Genomic DNA, 21,104 nt, shown 5'->3' with positions numbered 1-21,104 from the left:
ACATCTCCTGGTGCGCGTGAGAAGTGCCTGCACACCCCGGGCCGTGCCAGTAAGGGACACACACTGTCCCTAAGTGACTGCGCAGGCTCTGCACACTCTTCCTCCTCGGGGGTAGGAACAACCCCGCTGGTCGTTACTTGGCGGCGGTCCGGCAGCGGCTCCGATGCTGAAGACCCGCCTGCATGTGCGCACGTTTAGCCGCTGCCCGAAAGCTCTTACCTGTGCTTCCTGCTCGTGATTAACAAGCAGCTCCTCAAGATTTCAGCGGTGTTCTGCCGCATTTTGACACTACTACCCTCCCGCCCTGCTGCCTCCAGTTCTTCTCTGTCCTGTAAAGCCACTGGAAGGACCCCCCCGACTTTGATCAGCGCTGTAACCAGCACTGACGGTTACGTGAGGTAGTCACAGACTAGCAGCAGATCACCACACGGCGACAGGGCAGCAGAAACAGCAGCTGAAGGCACCCGTTCACTTTTATTAAGCTCCTGATCCAACACCTGTGAGCACGAAATGAAAGATTATGTGAAGCTATGGCGATTGTTTTATTGACGTATTAAGCGGGTCTTTTGTTACACATCATGCATGTGAACCCCGTAATGGATAAACTGCGTGCAGTCATATCCCTCGAGGAAAGCTAGGAGTTTATTGCTAAAAATAAATATTTTAACCGGCTAAACGTAAGTGGGCACAGGCAGGTAAATATTTTTCAAACAAAGCGTATGCAAACTCGTATCTTTCTTGTACCCTGTCTAATTTTCCGTGTTCCTACACTTTCTTTCAAATTGTCCCATTCCATTTTAAAAGCTCATTTGTTCATTTTGTTGTAAATATCTTCTCCTTCTTAATTGGGTGCTGAGTCTAATAATCCTGCCTCGGCTTGTTAACTGTACAATAGCAGTCAGAGTTAATGACCCATTAGTGATTAATTCCTTAAACAGCATCTAATTGCTCACTGTAAAACCTTTTCTTAAAACTGGATTAAATCATCTAGATCCTTAACCACTTCTTTACTCTAACTTTGCTAAGGCTATTAGCCTGGCCTTCTCCCAGTGATCCATTTCTTCTTTTGCTTAAACTGCATAAGCACGATACAGTATTTTTAGTGCCTACATTTGACTTCTTTGCAACAGCTGAAGTTCTAAGGAAGAATAATACCGATAAAAGACTGCCAGCAAAAGTATTAAGAAATGTGCTCCTTTGCAATGAGACAGCTGCAGACGGTGCACGTTGCTGTGCTGACCGTGGGGTGCCGCCTTTTGGGAGAGGTGGACTTGCAGGATGGGGTTTGTGAGCGGTCGCGGAACTCGTGGACCTGTGTCGGCTTTGGCGGGTGAAGCTGTAAACGCTTCCTAGAGTTTTCCCAGGAGTAACTCGGTCTCTGCTCAGTGTCCTGAATATGGGGCAGTGGGCAAGGGCTGCCCCGAGAGACCCCTGGGAGGGATCGCGACGTGGAGATGAATCCTCGCTCCCCTCGTGGCGCAGAGCACCGCTCGTGGGGGTACCGCACCTCCCCGCTCGAACCACCACCGAGGAGGGGCGAACCTGGCTGGGAACGGGAGGCGAGACAAGCGGTGTCTGCTGCCGGCCAACCTGGACTCTCCCACCGTCGAACGGGCCCAGGGAGGGCAGCCAGCGTCAGCAGCGGAGCGGCTCTTTCCTCTTTCCTTCCCCGGTGTCCTTCACTGGGCGAACAGGCTGAACGGGGACCCGAGCGGTGTTCGGAAAGCCCGGTTCATTCCCAGGTAAATCCCACACCACCAGTCCGAGCTTCCTGGTTTTTAACTGGGGAGAGGATGGATGGATGTACGTTTCTTTATATTATGCAAACCAAATAAATTGTCCACTTTGCATTCGCTTCAAAGCTCTGGAAAAGTAAAATCAAATCACCGTCTCTGCATCTGCTTCATCTGCAGCAATGTCTTCTCTGGCAAATGAGGTTAATCCTGGGTGATTTCTCATTAAGACGTGAAACGCGGAGAGGTAGACTGTTTTTCATGAGAAGCCCTTCCATTAGGCCCGGCTGCCTTTTCCCAGCCCGGAAACCCCAGGCCTAACGTACCGACGCGTAGAGCTTCGCACAGGTCAGCAGCGTGAGCGCTGCGGGAGAGAAGGCAATTACTATAAAGGGCTTTGAAGATCTCCGAATTAATAATTATGAGGAGAACACCATCGTGAAACCTGGTCTCAATGGCACCATTTCTCAGCAGAAAGCGTATTCTAATCTCTCTTCCTTCCCACCCCTGGTTAAAATCCTGTCAGTGTTCAAGAAAACTAGCAAGGACACCTGACCTATTTAAGCCAAGGAGGGTTTTGGCACGGCGTTCAGCTCCGCTGCTTTCCAGTGGAGCAAGACTGGCTCTCTGTCCAGGACTGCCCCCCAGTCCCCGCTGGATGGGGTCGGGAGCAGCTGTCATCCCCTCTGGCGCCGCGGCCGGCCGCCGCGTTTGCTCCCCAGCCACGCCGGGTCACAGCCCTGTGAGACGAAAACCCATGGAGCTCGGTCGCAGTTTAAATTTGTGTTATGAGCTGTTGGGGTTGAGGGCAATACTGTTCCCTTCCTCTGCTGAGGACACGCCAATGTCTGCAGGCGAGAGGGAGAGTTGAAGCATCTTCTTTCCACCCACCTCAGCTACATCTGATGGGGGTTTCAAGTAAGAACATTTAGTTACTTACTATTGAAAAATCTCAAGTATGTGTGCAAAGCTCCTGGCTACATCTGTCTTCAGCTCAGTCTGTTGGGACGTACTATGAAGTGCAGCTCCGACGGGCATTAATTCAAGGTGTTTCCCCTCAGCTACAGTGTTTTGGGGCTGGGCACGCAGGTCCGTTCGTCTATGCAGTCAGCGTCTTCCTGTGCCACTGGTGCCGCGGGTTATAAACCTTGGGACTTTAGCAACTTCCTTCAGTAGTTTGTCCACTGCAGAAAACCCATTTACAAAGTCATATCATAGGAGAAAACGGTGGAATAAAACAAATGAAAGAGAGCAGAAAGAAAAGCTGGTTAGACCAGGGTGCTGGTCACCCTGATAGCGTTACCGGTCTTTCTGGTGGAACGAATATTGTGTCTCCTCTCTCTGCGCATCCCTGTGTTCTGCCAATGCATGATGTGAAAACTGGCTGACATCCGGTAGTCATCCCTCTGTCATGTGACATTTGCGCCCCACTAAGAACCGTGAAATCAGCTCTGAAATGTTTGGTTCTGTGTAGAAACGCAGTTAAAGTCAGCTAGGCACGACGTTCGGGAGACAGTTTAAATGGAGGCAGCAGAAATTTGGATGGAGGCAAGAAGAGATACGAACTGAAGCCTTGGCCACGGGTACAGAAGGCAGTGTTGATATAAACAGAGGATGGTGTTCCAGCTGCTGACTGGTGCAGGTAGGTCAGATATCCCTCCTTTGGCTCCGTCTCAGCCAAGAGGCAGGTGCGGGGAGAGAAAGAAGGGCCTCGGTGAATCCAGACGGGCGGTGAGGGGATGTTAGTTTGAAGCAATGCTTTTAAACAAAGGTCTCCTCGGGCTCAGCAGCAGCTTGCTCTCGCTGAAACGCCTCTGCTGGCTGCAGCGTGACCCGAAGCCAGGCTGGCTTGTTCGGCAGGCAGACCTGCAGCCGCTCGCGGCTTCATAGCTTATGATGAACTCGTCATAAACATGCTGCTCCTCCATCCCTTCCCCGTAGCATCCTCGAAACCACCCTTGCAGTTTATTTATGCTGCCTGTGTGGGATGGGGGACTCCCATTTTACGTGCAGAGAAACTGAGGTGCAGAGAAACCCGACTCACCCAGGTTCAGGCAGGGATGGCATAACCGAGGTACCTCATGCCCCTAGTGCCGCGCGAGGCCCTTCGGGTAGCATGAGCCATCCCCACACGCCTGGCAGTGCGACACAGGCGGTGCAAGAGCCCCCTTGCTCTCTCGGTTCCGTAGCTGGAGGCGGAGGGTGCTGACGGCAGCGGACGCCTGTGCTGAGCCTGGCGCCTGGACAGAGGCCTCCATCGCTGCCGCGGTTGGGCAGGGGAAGGTTGGTTCAAATGTGGGAGCAAAGCTCTCCAGGGATGGCCTGGTACCCCTGTGGGTATGGGGTGCTGGCGCAGCTCCTGCAGTTTGCGTAACGCGGGTAACCTGTACGGCACTGGGAAACTGAGAGCCTGCCCTCCACTCTGCCCCAGAAAGAGCTGCCTCCTGCTCCTCCTCCTCCTCTCGGGCTTCCTCCTAGCTACGCAGCAGCTTTCCTTCTGGCTGTCCTGGCGAAGCACTTAGGTATAGCTGTCCCAGTCTGGCCCTGCGTTGAACCAAAATGAAACCGCTTGACGGCAGAACCCCGGCTGCGCATGAGCTTTCTCGCACAGCTTTTTCACAGAGCCTTCCTCCAGGAGGGAAGAAGGCCTTGCAGGGAGGGAAGAGAAGACTGCCACACCACGCGAGCAGGGGGATCTTTCTGGACTGCTAATCCTAACTCCAGGCAAGACCTCGCGTTGTCTTTGGGCAAGGTGGCAAACAGGGACAAAAAGAGAAAGGCAAAACTGAAAAAGATAGAAGCATTTTTAAGCTATAAAACCCCTGGGACGGCAATTAAATGCACTGGGTGTTCCCTTTGGCCGGCATAGGATGTCCGCTGAGATAAATCAGATTTGCCCCGGAACTCAGAATATCTAAGATGAAACATGCAGGTAATCACTGGTGGTCTAAGTGACTTTATGCCGAATTTGCACTTAGTGCCTTTTCCTCCATAGGCTTGTCTGAGGAGACCTGCGGGCTCAGAGGAGAGTGCTACAGAGTATACATTTGGACATTAATTAGTCCCCACCTCAGTTTACTGCTGCTCTGGGAATAAGTCAGCGTTGAAGGGCTGCCGGAGGAAATGAAAAGCGGAATTAGAATTGCGCAACGGGGCACAGAGGTGAGGTTAAGGCGAGGAGCGGTACGTGGCGATGCCATACGCGCAGCCGGGCGGCAGCGTGTCACCCCGCGCATGCCCCACGCCACCAGCGCGACGTGCCACCAAATGCGGGACCCGCCGTGTCCCGCAGCGGGGGGGAACTGCCAGCCCCGCCCCGCCCCGCGGCCCCGCCCCCGCGGCCCCGCCCCGCCCGGCCCCGCCCCTCCCGTCCGTGGGCCGAGCGCGCCCTCTGCTGGAGGCGGGCGGAGCTGCGCCCGCGGGTGACTGCGGTGACCCGCGTGTTTGACAGAGCGTTTGCGCGAACGCCGTTACTTTGTGCGAAAACCACCCGTTTGGCCGCTTCATGTCCGCTTCATTGGGTGGCTGAGGCCGGCGGGGACCTCTGGGGTCACCTGGTCCATCCCCCTGGTCCAGCTGGGACCAGACCTACGACCAGATGGCTTTTGAGTATCTCCAAGGACGAAGACCTCTCTGGGCAGTAGTGGAGTCTTGGAGTCAGCCAGGGCTAAAGTCATCCCACAGGGAAAAAGCCTTTCCTGAGGTCCAGAGGTGCCGTTGCCTCTGGTCCCATCACCGGTGTCCCGGGAAAGAGCCTGGCCCTCCCTCGCTGCCCTCCCTTCTGTCTGCGCACACGGGTACGGCCCCCTGAGCCGTCTCCTCCCCAGGCTGAGCAGCCGAGGCCTTTCCTCGCAGGAGAGGTGCTCCAGCCCCGCCATCGTCTTTTGTGGCCCTTTATTGGACTCTCTCCAGTTTGTCCCCGCTCCTCTTGTACTGGGATGCTCAGAACTGGACACAGCACCACAGGGGTGTCCTCACCACTGCTGAGCAGTGTCACCTCTTTATCCAGACCTGCTCCTCCTGCTCTGTGTTGAACTGTGGGAGTCGTCCTTGCAGTGGTCTGTCAGCGCTCTCCTTTGAGGAGAGGTGGCAGCACCTTGTCTCCTCCTCTGGGCCTCTGGTGGTGTGACGGCCCAGTCCGGAGAGCTGGAGGTGGGCAGGTAGCCCTGCTCAGCTACAACGTGCTGTAGCCCCACAAAAGATGTCATGAGCTTGTCCTCCTGGGGGGCACCATTCTTCCTTTGGTCTCGTGTGGACAGCCAATGGTAGCGGACCTGCTAAGACATGGTTAGGGGTGTGCGGTGGGGCCGTGCTGAGCTGCCGCAGCACTGGAGGCAGAGTATCTTTCAGCAGATCTCCCCACATGTGGACGGGCATCATGTGGGGCTCTGCGCTGGGCCCATCAGACCCTTGGGAAGGCGGCGTCGGCCTCCCTCCGCTGGAAATAAATCCCAGCCCAGGGAGCAATTCAAGAAGGAGAAGAGCTTCAGTGGGAAACGGCTCATTCTGTTGTGTCTTTGTTACCAGCAGTGGCACAGTCAATTTCCATTTTACTCACTCAAACAAAAGTATAAACACAGCCTTTTTATTGGTACTATTTATTGCGAATGTTGAAGTGCCATGTAGTTTCGAACTAAGAGATGAACTGATTAGATAGGTAAGTCATATAATTAATTGGAAGACCCTTCCGTGACAATTATATATATCAAAGCCATTCAAGTGAGAAAAAAGCAACCTTGAAAATGAAGTAAAGGGTTTAGTCATTGCTGAAACATACAAGAATATGCGTATTTAGATATTTTACACAAAGGAAATCTTGTTTACAGAAAAGAGACCTTGTTGATTATCTGATACAATCAAGTGCTTGTGAAATATAGTCTCTTACGGGAAGTGTTCAGTTTCTTCATGATTTAGAGACCTTCTTTCAGCTCGGAGTGCTCTCTTTCATATTCACAACTTGAAGCAGATAGTCCATCATCTAATAAAAAGAGAAAAACATTATTTATAATCCAGTTCCGAAAAAAGTAATTCACAAAGTTAATAAGCCTAATGTATATCTCCTCTGTGTATTCACATAACAAACACATTTCTAATAATCTTTCCAAAACAGCCCTCATTTATCTTGGTTACCGCCATAACCAACTGCCAAAGTACGAGGAAACTCATTCTACCAAAGAATTCTGTCTGCCATCTCATTTATACAGTGTCTCATTAGTGTTAAAAAGCCAAGTCATAGAAACAATTTATAGCTTATTTTCCAGCTTACTTTTATGCTTAGGCCAACTTGCAGGAGAGATTTCCCTTCTGATCTCTAACTACTTTAACTGTAATTTATTCACAGAATAAAGAGCAGGCAAGATCCTAATTTGCCTGGTATTAACTGAAAACAGAAGAAAATAACTCAAGCGCACCACCCTAAGCCTATTTCTCAGAATTATTATGCTCATCTCTTTGGCTTTTTTGACTATTTGTGTGTTACAGCGCTTTCCCTACTCTGGGTGCGTCTTTTAGAAAGCATTTTTTTATTGTTGAGGAAAGCACAGCACAGTGTGAGCGTTAGTGAATTTGAGCTAATAAGCAAGACCCTGAACCGGGTTACCTCACGCACATATCTGTATTTACTTCTGCAGCCTTTAGCTTTGGGGATTTCCGATCTTAAATTTTAAATTCAAATTTTAAATTAAATCAGCTAAATCTGAAAGAGTCCATGAAACAACCTCCTCATAGCACGCTTCCTGCCAACACGGGCTGTCGTCGCACGTGGTGGGCAGAGGGGCGCGCGGGGCTGCACGCGCACAGACAGACTGCCGTGTCGGCACCTCCGCAAGTGCCCATTCCACCCACGGGAGTTCTGGTCCCCTCGTGGCGACGTGGCCTTGGGACAGCTATTCCAGCAGCCGACAGCAGGGTTCACGATTTACCTTTTTTTGGTCACATTTCAATGCCTCAGTCCAAAGGGCGGTTTCAGAGTGAACAGTGACCCGCTGTAAGTATGGTGACTGGTTCCTCCTAGAATTAGTTTCTATTTCAAACTCAAACACGATACGTCTGGAGAAGCATTTAATGCCACGTACAAACACCCCGTGCGCACCGCCCCCCGTCCTCGGAGTGCCCGGCCCGGCCAGCTTCCACCACGGCAGGTAGCCACAGGCACTGTTCCTGTACCTTCGTTGGCGGTGGTGCGGCAGCACCTTAAACGAAGGTGTTGTCTAACCAAAGTTTGTGCAACACGGAACCCCTCACATCCAGAAAAGTCTACAGAATCAAAACCCAAAGGTCATTTATGCTCTTGTATCACTGTGTACCTCTATGACTGAATTTCATACGTATACCAGACTTCCACCTTTAAATAAAGAAGGCGTCCTTTATTAAAAAGAACGGTTATCATTATTGAAACCTTTAGGAAACGGTCACAACCCTCAAAAAAGTAAAGCGCATTCCTTTCAATCTTGAGGTCGCCTTCATCTGGAAGGCAGATCTCCAAAAGGTACAGAGCTAAACTTCCAGCTGCGGGGTTTGTACCTTCTGAAGCCAAAGGAAAACCAACACCCCGCATCTGGAGGAGGCTGCGCATCGCGGGGCGTTTGTGCCCAGCAGCAGGAAAGCACAGGTCACGTATTACTTTCACGATTATGGTTTACTTCAAGCTGGAGACAAAGTAACTGTCGAATGCTGGAAATCAAAGGTTCTGTGGCGAAACCAGGTTCTGCCGGTTGTCGTATATCTTAGTCACATTAAAGACATGATCTTTTTTACTAATCATTGGAGAAATCTGGACATTCGAGGCAATAATCTTGTTATTTCATGTCTATGTTCAATATCTGACCGCAGAAATGTGGATACTAATTTAGGGGAAAAGTACACAGATATGGATAGGAGTCAACTTACTGGAGGCAACTTTCAGCCTTCGTAAGTAACATTTATTACCAGATACTTTTAGGAGTCAAAATATTTCCCTCTTTACATGGCATAATGGAACTTGTTAATCTAGTTTGATCATAAAGCTGCACACTGCAGAGCTGAAGATGAGATAAAGAGGTTTCTTTTTGGATAGTATTAATCACAATTATCGTAAGCAACGCTGCCATAAAGCCATAGCCGGGAAGAAACCTATGGACAGCGTTCATATCAGTGGTGTGAGAGACTTAAACCATGCCTTCATTTAATGGGTAATTTTTTACCCGTATCCAAGTCAAAACCAAAGTATCCACTGACTTCCCTGCACCAGGATTCGGGAGGAACAGGGGGCTGAAGTCAGCCCAGGAATATTAATTACACCATATTGCAGTACAATATGGGAAGAAAAAAAAAAAATCTTCCAATTAATGTTTTCAAAAAGGGGTGTATTAATCTTCTTTTTCTATTTCAGTGTCACCCAAAAGAATTCTGCAGTAATATCAACATTACTGTACCTGACGTGTTATAAAGGAAGTTTTCTAGTAAATTTTGCAATTTACATTATGTCATTTAGACCTTAATTACTTTCTGTAAAACCTCACCGATAATCCTTCCAAGTGTATCTCGTAGGATTTTCCAAAAGAATAGGGGCGAATAGGTTGTTATCTCGTGAAATAGCGCCAATAAGTACATGAACCTAAGGAAACAGAGGTGGGTCCTAGGCACACATTAGAGCTTATTAGTAGCCACAGACTCATTTTCCAAGACCACAAATGACCACGGTGGCGGCCAGCACCATCAGCCGGGGGCAAACGCTCGCGTGAGGCAAAGACAGAGGTGGGAAGAGAAGAAACTCTCCCACACCGCTGCTCCGTCCGCTGACGGGCAGCACCTCGCAAGCCGGAGAAGACAATGAGAGCCGGAAGGGCAACCGGGGGAGAGGGTCAGCATGATGCGGCCTCACGCACAACGCGCGGTGCCTTCTCCCTGCCCTCCGTAGCCACACCTGGTTGTCACGCTGGCTTGGTTTTGCTGCCTTAATACAGAACGCGGTGCTGATGCGGTCACCTGAGCATGAAGTGCTAGGAAAGAAAGGAATGGAACGGCCAAGCGATGTGAAGGGAATCCAGGCACTAAAATCTGCTTCGTGCTCGCTGGGTTTATGCCCAGGAGCAAATTAATTCATAAAAAATACTGCCCGTGAGTGACAACCTGTAATCAAGCGTAGAGTCTTACTTTACTGACTGACTAGTGCACAAGGCGCACTTCTGCTACTTTTCTGGACAATCCACAAAGCAGAGGAAGCTGATGTGTTACTGTAAAGTGAAATTTGAATATACAAAGTGTTTTTACAGGTTTCCTCTTACTTACATCTTTCCAGCTGCTGTTGTCATCTGTCTCCCATGTGTTCCTGGTAGACCAGGGAAGCCCTCCTTTTAAAAAGTGAGCACTTTTATTTTCATTCCCTTCCAGCAGCCGTAGCAAGTATTTTGAGATTTCTTCCCACTGCAGATAGTCTTCCAGCTGCTTGATATTTTCAGGTAATGCTGAGAATGGGGCCTTGTGTTCTTCTTCATAAACATAAGGAAAATCTCCAGTGCTCTTTTTCCCCATTAAATGTCCTGTAAAAACAATGACAGTAGCGTGAAATTAACCAAAACGGGTACGGATTTGGTTGTTCAGACATCAGCTGGAAGTTGTTATTGACTGATAGCACGGAGGGAAGGGAACAGGTTAGACAGTGTCAAAGCTGATACACAACTGGGACCAGAGATTTAGTCACAGCGTCACACGCAATCAATTTCTCTTACCCCACACTGTCAGAGAAAACGTTGCTGAGAACAGGACAGAGGTGACCAGGCGTTTCGCCAGGAGAGGCACCCGTTAAGACTTGCCGGGATAAGAAGCGGATGGAGGAGCTGTGGGTTTTCCACTCTCCCTGCCTTGCCATGCGATGTGGGACCTGTTCCAGCGCCACTCGCGGAGCTAACCCGGACGCGCGTTGGGCATCCCGCGCTTTATGGTCACCAAAACGCGATGAGAGGGGGCTGTGGGCCGCCGGGGAGGCTCCTGGGGAGGGGACGGGGGGAGGCAGCGGCGGAGGAGCCTCCTCCGTCCCGGCGAGGGCCCGAGGGCGCCGGCTGCGAGCGGGGCTCCCCCGCCTCTGGCTGCGCCCCGGGGTGCGGGGGCCCCGCGGGCCCCGTCCAGCCGCCGTCGGGCGCGGCTCTGGGCTCCCGCCTGCCCCGGGAAAGGCGGCGGTAGGAAACAACCGCCCCGGGACGTGCCAGCGGTGGGGGGCAGAGCCGCCCGACCCGCAGCAGCGCGGGGAGCGGCGGCGGCGGCCGAGGGCTGCCCGGGGCGCGGGCTGCTGCCGCGGCCGCTGCTGGGGGGCGGGAGGCGGCCGGCGGGGGGCCCTCTCCCGCACCGGGGCTGCCGTCCTCGGGGAGCGCTCCGCTCCCTGCCCGGCCCCGGCCGCCGCCGGGCGGCGCGCAGAGCCCCGCCGGCACCGGGCAGCGCCCGTCGGGGACGCGCTCGCACCGCGCCGCCGGCGGGACGAGACCCGCGGCGCGGAGCCGGGCGGCACCGGCGGGGAGCCCGGCACCGGGAGGCGGCCGGTGCGGGACGGAGCCCGCCGGCGGGCTGGCGCTCCGCCGGTGCGCTCGCCGCCGCGCCTCCTCCCGCCCCGTCCCGGCCTCGGGACCCCTGCCGGCGGCAGCCCGCCGCGGCGACGGCGGGGACAGCGCAGCCGGACCTGCCGGGCTGTCGCAGCCCGGTCCTCCGGGTCGGGTGCCGCTATCCCCGAAGGCACCGAGAGCCGTCGGGGCGAGGCGCGGCCGGGGAAGGTGGCTCCGGTGCGGCGGCGGAGCGGCCAGGCGGGGGTGGGGAGGGGACGGGGGGGACGGGGACTTACCCACAGCCCAGTGGCTGCCGCGGGGGTAGATCTTGGTGAGCGCCGGGGAACCGCCGGGCTGCAACGGGGCCCCGCCGCCCTGCGCCGCCAGCAGCGCCAGCGCCAGCAGCGGCAGAGCTCCGGGCCGCCGCGGGCCGCCGCCGCCGCCCATCGTGCCGGTGCCGGTGCCGGTGCCGGTGCCGGTGCCGGTGCCCAACCGCCCTCCGCTGCGCTGCGGCTCCGTCTGGGCGAAGCGCTGCCGCCGCCGTTACCGCCGCCCCCCATTTATACGGAGCCGGGACCGGGAGGGAGCGCAGCTCCCGCTCCTGACCGCCTCCTCACGGGGCCGGGGCTGCCGCCGCCCCCGGCACCCCCCGCCCGTCTCCCCGCCCCGGTAGGCTGCCGGTGGGGGGGTGGCGGCCCCGGGGCTCAGCGGGCTTCCCTGGGTCGCACCACCGTAGCCCCGTTTGCCCCCTACCTTGTGCCAGGCCGCAGGTGCCAGGTCGCTTTCGTCCTTATAGAGACCATCCAACGTTTCCCTTGGGGTTATTTTTCTGGGTAACGCTCGAAAACCAGAAGTTTGCTTTCCCCTCCGTCCCGTTGCATCTTACGCACGCGGTGCTCTGAGGTGGCCTGGGTGGGCTGTGAGGGACGCTGGGTGGCTGTGAGGGACGCTGGGTGGCTGTGAGGGACGCTGGGTGGCTGTGAGGGACGTTGGGTGGCTGTGAGGGACCTCAGAGCATGTGGGATGGATGCTGCTGGTGGTGCCCGGCGTCACCCGTCAGCCCAAGGCCTCCTCGCCTGTGTGGGGTCGGGAACGGCACCAGGCGCCCACCGCACAGGCGCTGACCGGGAGGGATGGCCGCGCCGCGGGAGCCTGCGCGGAGGCACCAGTGGCTTTGGCAAACGCGGAGGAGGTGGGTGAGGGAATGCCCGTGACACTGTGTGGTCTTACCCTCTGCCGCGCGGGACTGCGTGTACTCGTGCTGAGCTTTACTCGGTAAAAACGGTTTCACACTGTTGCCACAGACTGCTGGGCCACGGAGCCAGGGTGACGCAGTGACGCTTCTGTTACAGCAACTATTTCTCTGAATAAGAAGTTTCTGTTAAAACAAATCTAACTTCTTTACAGAAAGCATGGAAATGATCACAGCAGTGGTTTGCTGCTCTAGGCTAAAACGACTGAACAGGTTGAAAAATTTTTACAAGGAAAAAAGAATGCTCCAGCATTTTTTAAGCAGGAGGAACTGCTGTAAAATGACCAGACTCAAAGGCCAACATCCCTTGAAGCTCATGGAAATAGAAGACCTTGTGCAAAGAGTTTCTTTTAATTTCCAATATCATGTAAATTTACTGTCACAGGTGACAGAGAGGTGACTCAGATTTACAGGACTGTCTGCTTTCCTTGCACAGAGACCCTGTAAACTTTCCAGCACTCTAAGGCACCTGGAATTGGCCAACTTTGTAATAGTTAACAGACGAAAAGATTTTCATCCTAAAGAGCTAGTGCAGAGGAAAGGATGGGTGAATCACCGAAGGAGACAATATACGACTGTAAAGGCCATGAAGAAGTGGAACGCTTATATGTGTACTCAACTTCGGTCATGTAGGTCGTTTCACTGCAGTGAGGGCGGATGAGTAGCAGAGGGATGTCGAATCCTGATGTGCTGTTTGTCCCAGAGGAGAACGACAGAGCCAGGGATGAAGTCATGTGGAACTGGTACCGTTCGTGTGATGATTTTGCTGTCTAGAGAACTGTGTCGGGAAGAAGGATGCACATTTGACAGAGATGACTGTAAGGAACTCGCCAGATCCTTCAGCTGACCCTGCACGACTGGAACCGAACTATACCCAGTGGAAACTACCATGGATGTGAATTAACGTAATTACTGGGCAAGCTATCTAGTACAATCACTTTTGAAGGCAATTGTGTACCCTACTGTATGAGCTAAATTGTTCCCTTGTTTAGTCTTAGTTTATTGCATCTTCTTGTACTGATTAATGTGATTCATTCTTTTATTTTGGTTATTAATTATGCATTCTTGTTCAATTTACAATAGTACTCCCATGCCTCAATCAGGAGTTCCACTGTGCAGCCTGCAACATGTGCTCTGCCGAGGGACAGCTGATCGAGTACAATATTGCCATCCATGGGAAATTCTAATTGTTCGTCGCAATTCAAGACAGGAAATGGAAAATTCAGGACACTGCCCGTTTTCAGACACACCGGCGGCACTGGAAGCCCCGGGACTGTCCTTGCCTCCCCAGGCTGTTGCACCGGACCCACCTTTGCGCCGGAGCATCATCCCTCCCCGTGGCCTCCGGGACGGTGGTGCACAGCGCGGTGCGGCGCAGCGCACCCTCTGCATGGCACCGCTGCAGTCACCCCTCGTTTCAGCCCTGGCGGCTCCAGAAGCCCCCGACACGGGTTCCCTCTGACCGCGCTCCCCCAGGCAGCCGAGCCGAGGGGAAGCCGTCAGCGCGTCATCTCCTGAGACTCCCACATTTGCACAAATCAACTCAGGCAGTCGGTTGTTTTCCCAGTACTACGTTCGACGCAGTGCTTTTGTTACTTCCAGCCGTTTCTGGTGCCGTTGCTTCTGTTGCTTTATGTAGGGCTTACTGAGGATTAACGACACAAAGCAGTATCGGAACCTCCTGCTCAATACGTCGTGTGTGGCTGCGCGTACCCCCCATGCTGTTAGCAACCTGTGGCCGGTGGTGCCGGACCGTGGGGTCTTACTCAGCTCCTTGGTGTCCAGCAGTCCTAAGTCTCTTTTACCACAAACACTTTGCAAACAAATAAACCTTTCGCATATTTTGTATATATACTCCTCTTCATACATGTCGTGTGTTAAAGGCTCTTGCCTTCACGTTAAATCTCATTTTGCCCTGCCTCGAGCTCATTTCATCTGAGATTGTTCCCCGTACACTCCCATTTTCATACCTTGTATTATGGACCTAAGGAAAGTTTAAATTAGTTTGACCTTTAGGTGATTAAAGTTACAGTGAAAAATACAGATTTAGAAAGTTGATCAAACTTGAGTTTGAATTTTCTTCTTAATTAGCATTAGCTTTTTGGGTGGAGGGATATTTTTGCCAAGAAAAACACATTTACAGGGTTTTTTAATAAAACAATTGAACATAAATTAAATGAAAAAATCTGTTTAACTCCTCCAAACCAACAAAAACTCGGTTTGAGGATTTTCTGTTTTCCTGGGAAAGAAAAACAACAATTTTCCCAACCCTACAGGCCTGTTTACCTCTTTCAGTTTTACCTTTGCTTTTATGCTGAGAGCCATCTTGAGAGCCTTCGCTCTTCACAGAGTATGTTCAACAGAAGGTATTCTTACCGTTTTCAGAAGAAACAGACCCTCGTACAGTCTTTAATCCCATAATTTGCACAGGTCTCTTGACTCACTGACACCCACAATAACGGACCCGAAGCACGGAGCCCTCCGCGGGATCCCAAACGCGCCTGTAGGGAGTGTGAGACACAGGCTTGTGTTTTTCCAGAGCAGCCTGGGCTGCACGGCTTAAGCTTTCCCCAAAATATGTTGCATTATTTGCAATATGTGCTGGACACATCACAAACTACGCTTCACTCATCTGCAAAGTATAGCTGGGGCCGCCTTCTGCCTGCTGAAACGCTCGCGTGGCTTTTGGGATCAAAACGTCTCCCGGGGCACTCTTAGGACCTTCCTCATCCTCTCTGTCACTCGGTTCTGCAACCAAAATTCATCGGAGCCCGGGGTGGGGGTAAACCCACCCGCCTCTCCACAGCCTGCAGTGGCAGAGCACGCGTGCAGTGCCCGCGGGAGCGGTGGTGCTGGGATGGTCGTTGTCAAAGGAGGAGCTGCTGCGGAGCACTCACACACCATTCACGGTGGCGCACACACGCGCACACACGCGCACACTCCCGGGCACGCTTCCTCCTTCTTCAGGCTTGACCCTGCATTTCTCGCAGCAGAGTCTCAGGCGCTGGGTTTCATAAGATAATTGACTTAATTGGGAGGTACAGCAGCAAGAACAGCCCGGGCCGGGCGCCTCCAGAGAGAGGGACCCCGAACGAAGAAACCCCCGTGCAGTTGTACCCTGGTGATGGGTACAGCCCCCCGCACCCTTCAGGCGCCGCCCACGCACCTCTTAGTCCGTGGTGATCGTTGGCCTGGGGTCTCCTCACACTAACGGGGTTCCGTGTCCGGGCAGGCTCTTACCTTGCCGATTTGCAGTTTCAGCCGCGGGCTGGAGCCGCCGTACCGCCTGGTTTGCGCTCCCCGTGCACCTGCACTCGCAGAACATGGAGAACTGCGGAGTCCCAGACTAGGGAAAAATGCTACCGAAACATCGGTGTGGCATCAAAACGCTTTCCCGCACTAAACGACTAAACCCAGCACTGCACCAGCTGCTGGGAAAATTCCTGAGAAAAATAACTCTATCGTGGCCTAAAGGCTTCAGCAAACTTTTGCTCAGGCCGCGCAAAGCCAGGCAAACAGCACAGATCGCACCGCATTGTAATCCTCGCTAATTCATTCTAATTAACACTTACTTATTTACGCGAAACAACTAATATCCCTCAAGAGTTGTGCCCAGATGGCGATGGAGAGCCCCGGGGCCGGCGGGCAGGGAGCGTGCCGGGGGCAGGCAGGGGCAGGGGCATCGTCCCGGGCTGGGACCGGGGGGCTGCGACCGTTTCCGTTAGTGGTCACGGGCTGTGCCGGTGGCCGCTGGTGGGATGGGGGCAACCACGGCCGCCGTGTGTGGGCGCTCGGTGCCGGGCAGTCAGCTGTGCTCTGAGATGAGGATGCCTTAATTGCAGGGGTGCTGGAGCAATGGTGCTTGCCCATGGCCTTACGGCAATTAGGCAGATACGTTAACTAAATTAACCAACTGAATCTCTCTAATAAATACTCTCGTGGCTTGACACCACCCCTGTGCCCCTTCAGGCCCTTGGTGGCTTTTGTTGAGCAGGAGAAAATGTATAATTTGTGCTTTTTTAATGGGCAGCGCATCTGCGCTCCTTGTCCTGCGGCGGGTGTGACGGGACCAGCGCTCTGTCCCCAGCTCCCCCAGTGAGACCCCCGCGGCCGCCCAGCGCAGACCCAGACCCAACCGGCTGCCATGGGGCTCCTCCGCGTGCCGCAGCCCACCGCTCTTGGAGCAGGTTGAGCCGGGAGGGAAGGAGCCGCTCCTTCACATATTTGTTATTCCGGGCTCACTGGGCACTGTAGGTCCTGGTGACTTTTCACCGGCAGGATTACCCTCGGTGCCATGGCTCACGGCCCCTCCAGATACGGGCATTCTCTTGGCCGGGGCTGGTCATCGCTCCTTCGATCGTGTGCCTCCCCCTGCTAGCGCCTTTGGGCTAACGGGGCACGGGTTAGGGCTTCACGCACCCTGGCGCGTCTTCCGCGGGGTCACAGGTAGAACTGGGCTGCAAACAGGTCAGCAAAGGGAACCGGACTGGAAAGAGAACTCAGCTCTGAAGCAGAATGACCCGGTCCCTTATAAACAGAACCAAAACATCTATTTAAAACTAAGTCAAACCACTGCAAAGATGTTGAAATATTCCAATACATCAATGCAGATAGTGGCAAGAGCAGCAAGTCTGACGGAGTGGTGTCCGAGAGCCCCACCGATATAGCGGTGAGAAACCAGGTGAAACAGCGACTGCGACAAACCTCCATCCCCAACTGAGCAGAGGGATGCGCCCCCTGCAGCCCCCGCGCACAGCACCCCCAGCCTCGCTCAGCGGTGGACGCGGCGCGCAGGGGAGGAGGCACCAGAGGCGTTGTCACATACCCCGTCCCTCCCCGGGGAACCGAGAGCAAATAAAGCGGATCGATGTGAGGTCTCACACCGCCATCAGCAGTGTCCTCGTGGAGGAAGAGGGTCACGTAGGAAAACCCGTGCTAAGGAGGCGGTTGGGCTGTGCCGCGCGGCAGGCGGCCCCCGCGGCCGGGGGCACAAGGGGGTGCACGGGCACGGAAGGGGCTGTGACGGCTCCTGGGGACCGTCCCATGGGTGGGCTGGTGAATACCTGGTCTGTGCTCATGAGGTGGTTGGGGTGCGGGGCAGCCAGCTCCGAGCGGGCAGGGCCGGCCCCAAAACCCGTCACTTCTCCTCTTCCTCAGCCCACTCTTGGAACACATTTGTGCATTATCAGTATTTCTTCATTTACTTGTTCAGAAGGATAGAAAAGGCAATATGGATTTATTCCAATTCTTATTTTTATTAACCTTTTCAGAAAAATAATAATTTCATAATACCCAGAAATACTGTACAGGACTCCCCCAACACAAAGGGATCCAGGTATGATAAACGCATGTTAGCCACTGAGAGTCACTCATGCATTCGAGACAGCCTTTCCTTCCTGAAGAAGAAATCCAGTAACACCAGTTTGTGTTTGAATGCCAAGAAACATATCTCCTCGTTTTAAAACACCTTTCTACTTTTCATGTATCCCATAGCAAAGTGAACTATTGTTGCGGTCCACGGCAGGAAAACATTAATGGGTTTTAAATGCTATTACCACAATAACACTCCTTAATTTCCTTCCTTTACGTTTTAGACAACTGTGATTGTTCTATCAGCAAGGCAGATTTTATGGCAATAAAGAGGGATAAAAGAAAAATGTTGTGCCTTTCATCATTTTCTTTGTAGTGATCCTGACGTTCGAGACAGCTATAATATATGTACAGAACAAACAATGCCTGAAGCATATCACCGATGCAATAACAGGGCACGGTCACTGAGGAGTACTCTGTAAATGTTGGAGGTGCTGAATGGACTAATCTCCAGCACTTCCCACCCGTAGCCAGGGCAGGCGTTCTGCAAATAACCCCAAAATTGACTCTCCGCAGTAACAGTTCCCTGAAGAACTGAAGACATTTTTCAGAAAAGAGCTCCACAGCTTTACAGAGGCTGAGCTCGGGAACCCCGAGCCGTTCCAGCAGGATTCCCCCAGGGGTTGGGGTTGGGGTTGGGGCAGCGCAGCCGCCGGCACGGGACTCGTCTGCCAACTTGTTGGTTTGCAGCTAAATCTATGGGAAATAACCACCGAGGAAATGTAAAACTACAAGTTTCGTTTCCCAAACATCAACTTCCTTCCACACATAGCTGCTGCTGCTGCGGGATTTATAAACGCCGTATGTGCTGGAGAAACCAGAGCGGAGGCACCTGCCCGACACAGGTCCAGACGGCGAACGAACAGCAGGAGAAGTGCTGGCGACAGAGAGGACGGGCATTAGCCAACCATAAGGCAATCGGCTGGTCCCAGACTCCCCTCACAGGAGGTGAAGCAGGAGAACAGCACCGCAGCCAGCAGAAAGGCCGCTGTCCCTCGGGAGCGGGGAGCGCCGTGGCCGGCCTGAGCCCCTGGGCCACGGGCAGTGCCCAACACTGCCCTGGCGGCGCTGCCACCGCCGGAGCACTGGGCTGGCCGGGTGGTGGGCCCGGGCTACAGGCACCCCCGCGGCAGAGGCACACACCACCGCCTTCCCAGAGAACACGAAAAACCCTGTGTGGGTCCGGCTCCTGCTCCTTCCGGCTCCTGTTCCCCCTCCCCGCTCGCGCCCGCAGGGCAAACGCGGCCCCCGCGCCCAGTGCCTCGCAGGGGATGGTGCACCGGCCCCCAGCGCCCAGCACTTCTGGCCCTCAGATTTCCCACAAACCTGTCAGTTTGCAGACAGAGGTTCATAATTCAAACAGCTTCAAAATCAGGTGGCGGTCGGGTCCGTGTCAGATCTCCATACACCCACATATAGCCACAGACTATACACAGCACCATTCTGTGATATGTGTATAGTCTCTGCTGATAGCACACTCACACACAAATGACAGAAGCAGAGACGGTTCCGTACACAAAAGCAGTGTACCGCAGCACCAACGATGACAGAAGAGATGGAATATCGTTATTGAAGCCGAGCTGTGTCGCAGTGAAACATATTGAATTTTTGTCATGCGCGTGGCTTACGTTTTGTTTGCTTTTGACCCCTAAGATGTTCAAGGGAACACTGTAAAATCCACGTGCACAGAGGAAAATGTGCTTTTCGCCACTGTTGCTCACTATCTTGATGAAACATGGAGAGACATGACGTGCTAAACAAGGCTTAAACTGGAGTTCTCTCTCCAGTTACTCCATGTGCTCATTTTACCTGCACCGGCGCAGGCGGCAGCTCAGCCGGAGGGTCTGACCGACGGACTTGCAGCACCCCAGAATGGTGGGGTCGGAAGGGCCCTCTGGAGCCCCCCCAGTGCCACCCCCCACCAGAGCAGGGGCACCTCCAGCAGTGGCACAGGACACCTCCAGGCGGGTCTGGAATGGCTCCAGAGGGGGAGACTCCCCACCTCTCTGGGCAGCTGTGCCAGTGCTCTGCCGCCCCCACAGGAGAGAAGTCCCTCCTCGGGTTGAGATGGAACTGCCCATGGTCACGTTTGTGCCCGTTCCCTCCTGTCCTGTCACTGGGCACCACTAAAAAAGCCTGTTCCCATCCCCCGGCACCCGCCCTTTAAGAATTTATCAGCATTGATAAGATCCCCCCTCAGTCTTCTCTTCTCCAGACTGAACAGCCCCACGGCCCTCAGCCTTTCCTCAGCAGAACGATGCTCCAGTCCCCTCATCATCTTCACAGCCCTTTGCTGGACCCTCTCCAGCAGTTCCCTGTCCTTGACCCGGGGACTCGGACACCTCCGATGCTGTGAGGAGCAGACGGACACCCGGCCGGCAGAGCGGGGGCTGCCCCGCGCACCCCCGGCCTTTGCCACCCCGCCGTCAGCGCCGAAGCACTGCGAAGAGAGAAGCGGAGGAGACCGAGCAAACCCATGTCCTGCTCAGCCCTTCCCACGGGCTCACCACCGCTCACGGCTGCCGGGACCAGCCCTGCCCGCAGCCCGAGGGTCCGTCCCTCGCTGGTGGCCCAGCCCGGGGGTGCCCGCGGACAGATTTTAGCTGAGCTGCAAAAAGGCAGATAAGCAGAAAAAACACAGAGATTCCATCAAAGCCTGAGCTTCGACTCCCAACCGCTCGGTTATAGACATAGTGCTCGTGCCTGCACCATCTCCATCCTTCTCACAAAAACCTGTCCAGAGGCCTTGTTAGGATGGAGGCATTTGCTTTAAAATGCTCTTTTCTTTTCTCCAGTGACACAGTGCACAGTATTTCACACCAAAAGCTGAGCCAGCCCTTCTTCCCAGGGGGTACTGATGTCTAAGCAGCATCCGAGCCGAGGTGGACCAGTTACCACAGCCTCGAGGATCGATGGAGCACTCTGCCTCCAGTTAATTAGCCAGTAGATCTGCCAATTATATCCTTGATCTGTCCACACTTCAAAGGGAAGCTGCAGCCTAGACGCAGAGCTGGCACTGCCCAACTGCCTCGTGAACGCTGCCAGGCATGGGGCATCCACCGCCTCTCAGGGAAGCCTGTCCCAGGGTTTGGCCACCGCTCAGTAAGGAAATGCTTCCTAATGTCCAGTCTCAACCTCCCCTGGCACAGCTTTGAGCCGTTCCCGGGTGTCCTGTCCCTGGATCCCAGGGAAAAGAGCTCAGCACCTCCCTCTCCATGTCCCCTCCTCAGGAACTGC

General features: G+C 54.0%; 1 protein-coding gene across 1 annotated transcript; it reads right to left on the bottom strand.

Annotated features, from left to right (window-relative positions):
* Positions 1 to 6,657: 6,657 nt before the first annotated feature.
* On the bottom strand, positions 6,658 to 11,692 carry GRP (gastrin releasing peptide; the record flags this gene model as incomplete). The annotated part of the gene is made up of 3 exons (XM_082498038.1): positions 6,658 to 6,711; positions 10,002 to 10,252; positions 11,542 to 11,692. The coding sequence occupies 3 exons, from the start codon at positions 11,690 to 11,692 to the stop codon at positions 6,658 to 6,660; spliced, it is 456 nt and encodes a 151-aa protein (XP_082354164.1).
* Positions 11,693 to 21,104: the final 9,412 nt, after the last annotated feature.

This window comes from Vanellus vanellus (assembly GCF_965231255.1).
Source record: "Vanellus vanellus genome assembly, chromosome: Z".
Classification (NCBI taxonomy): domain Eukaryota; kingdom Metazoa; phylum Chordata; class Aves; order Charadriiformes; family Charadriidae; genus Vanellus; species Vanellus vanellus.
The sequence above is the reverse complement of the archived record's forward strand: the minus strand, read 5'-3'. Positions and strand labels throughout refer to the sequence as shown.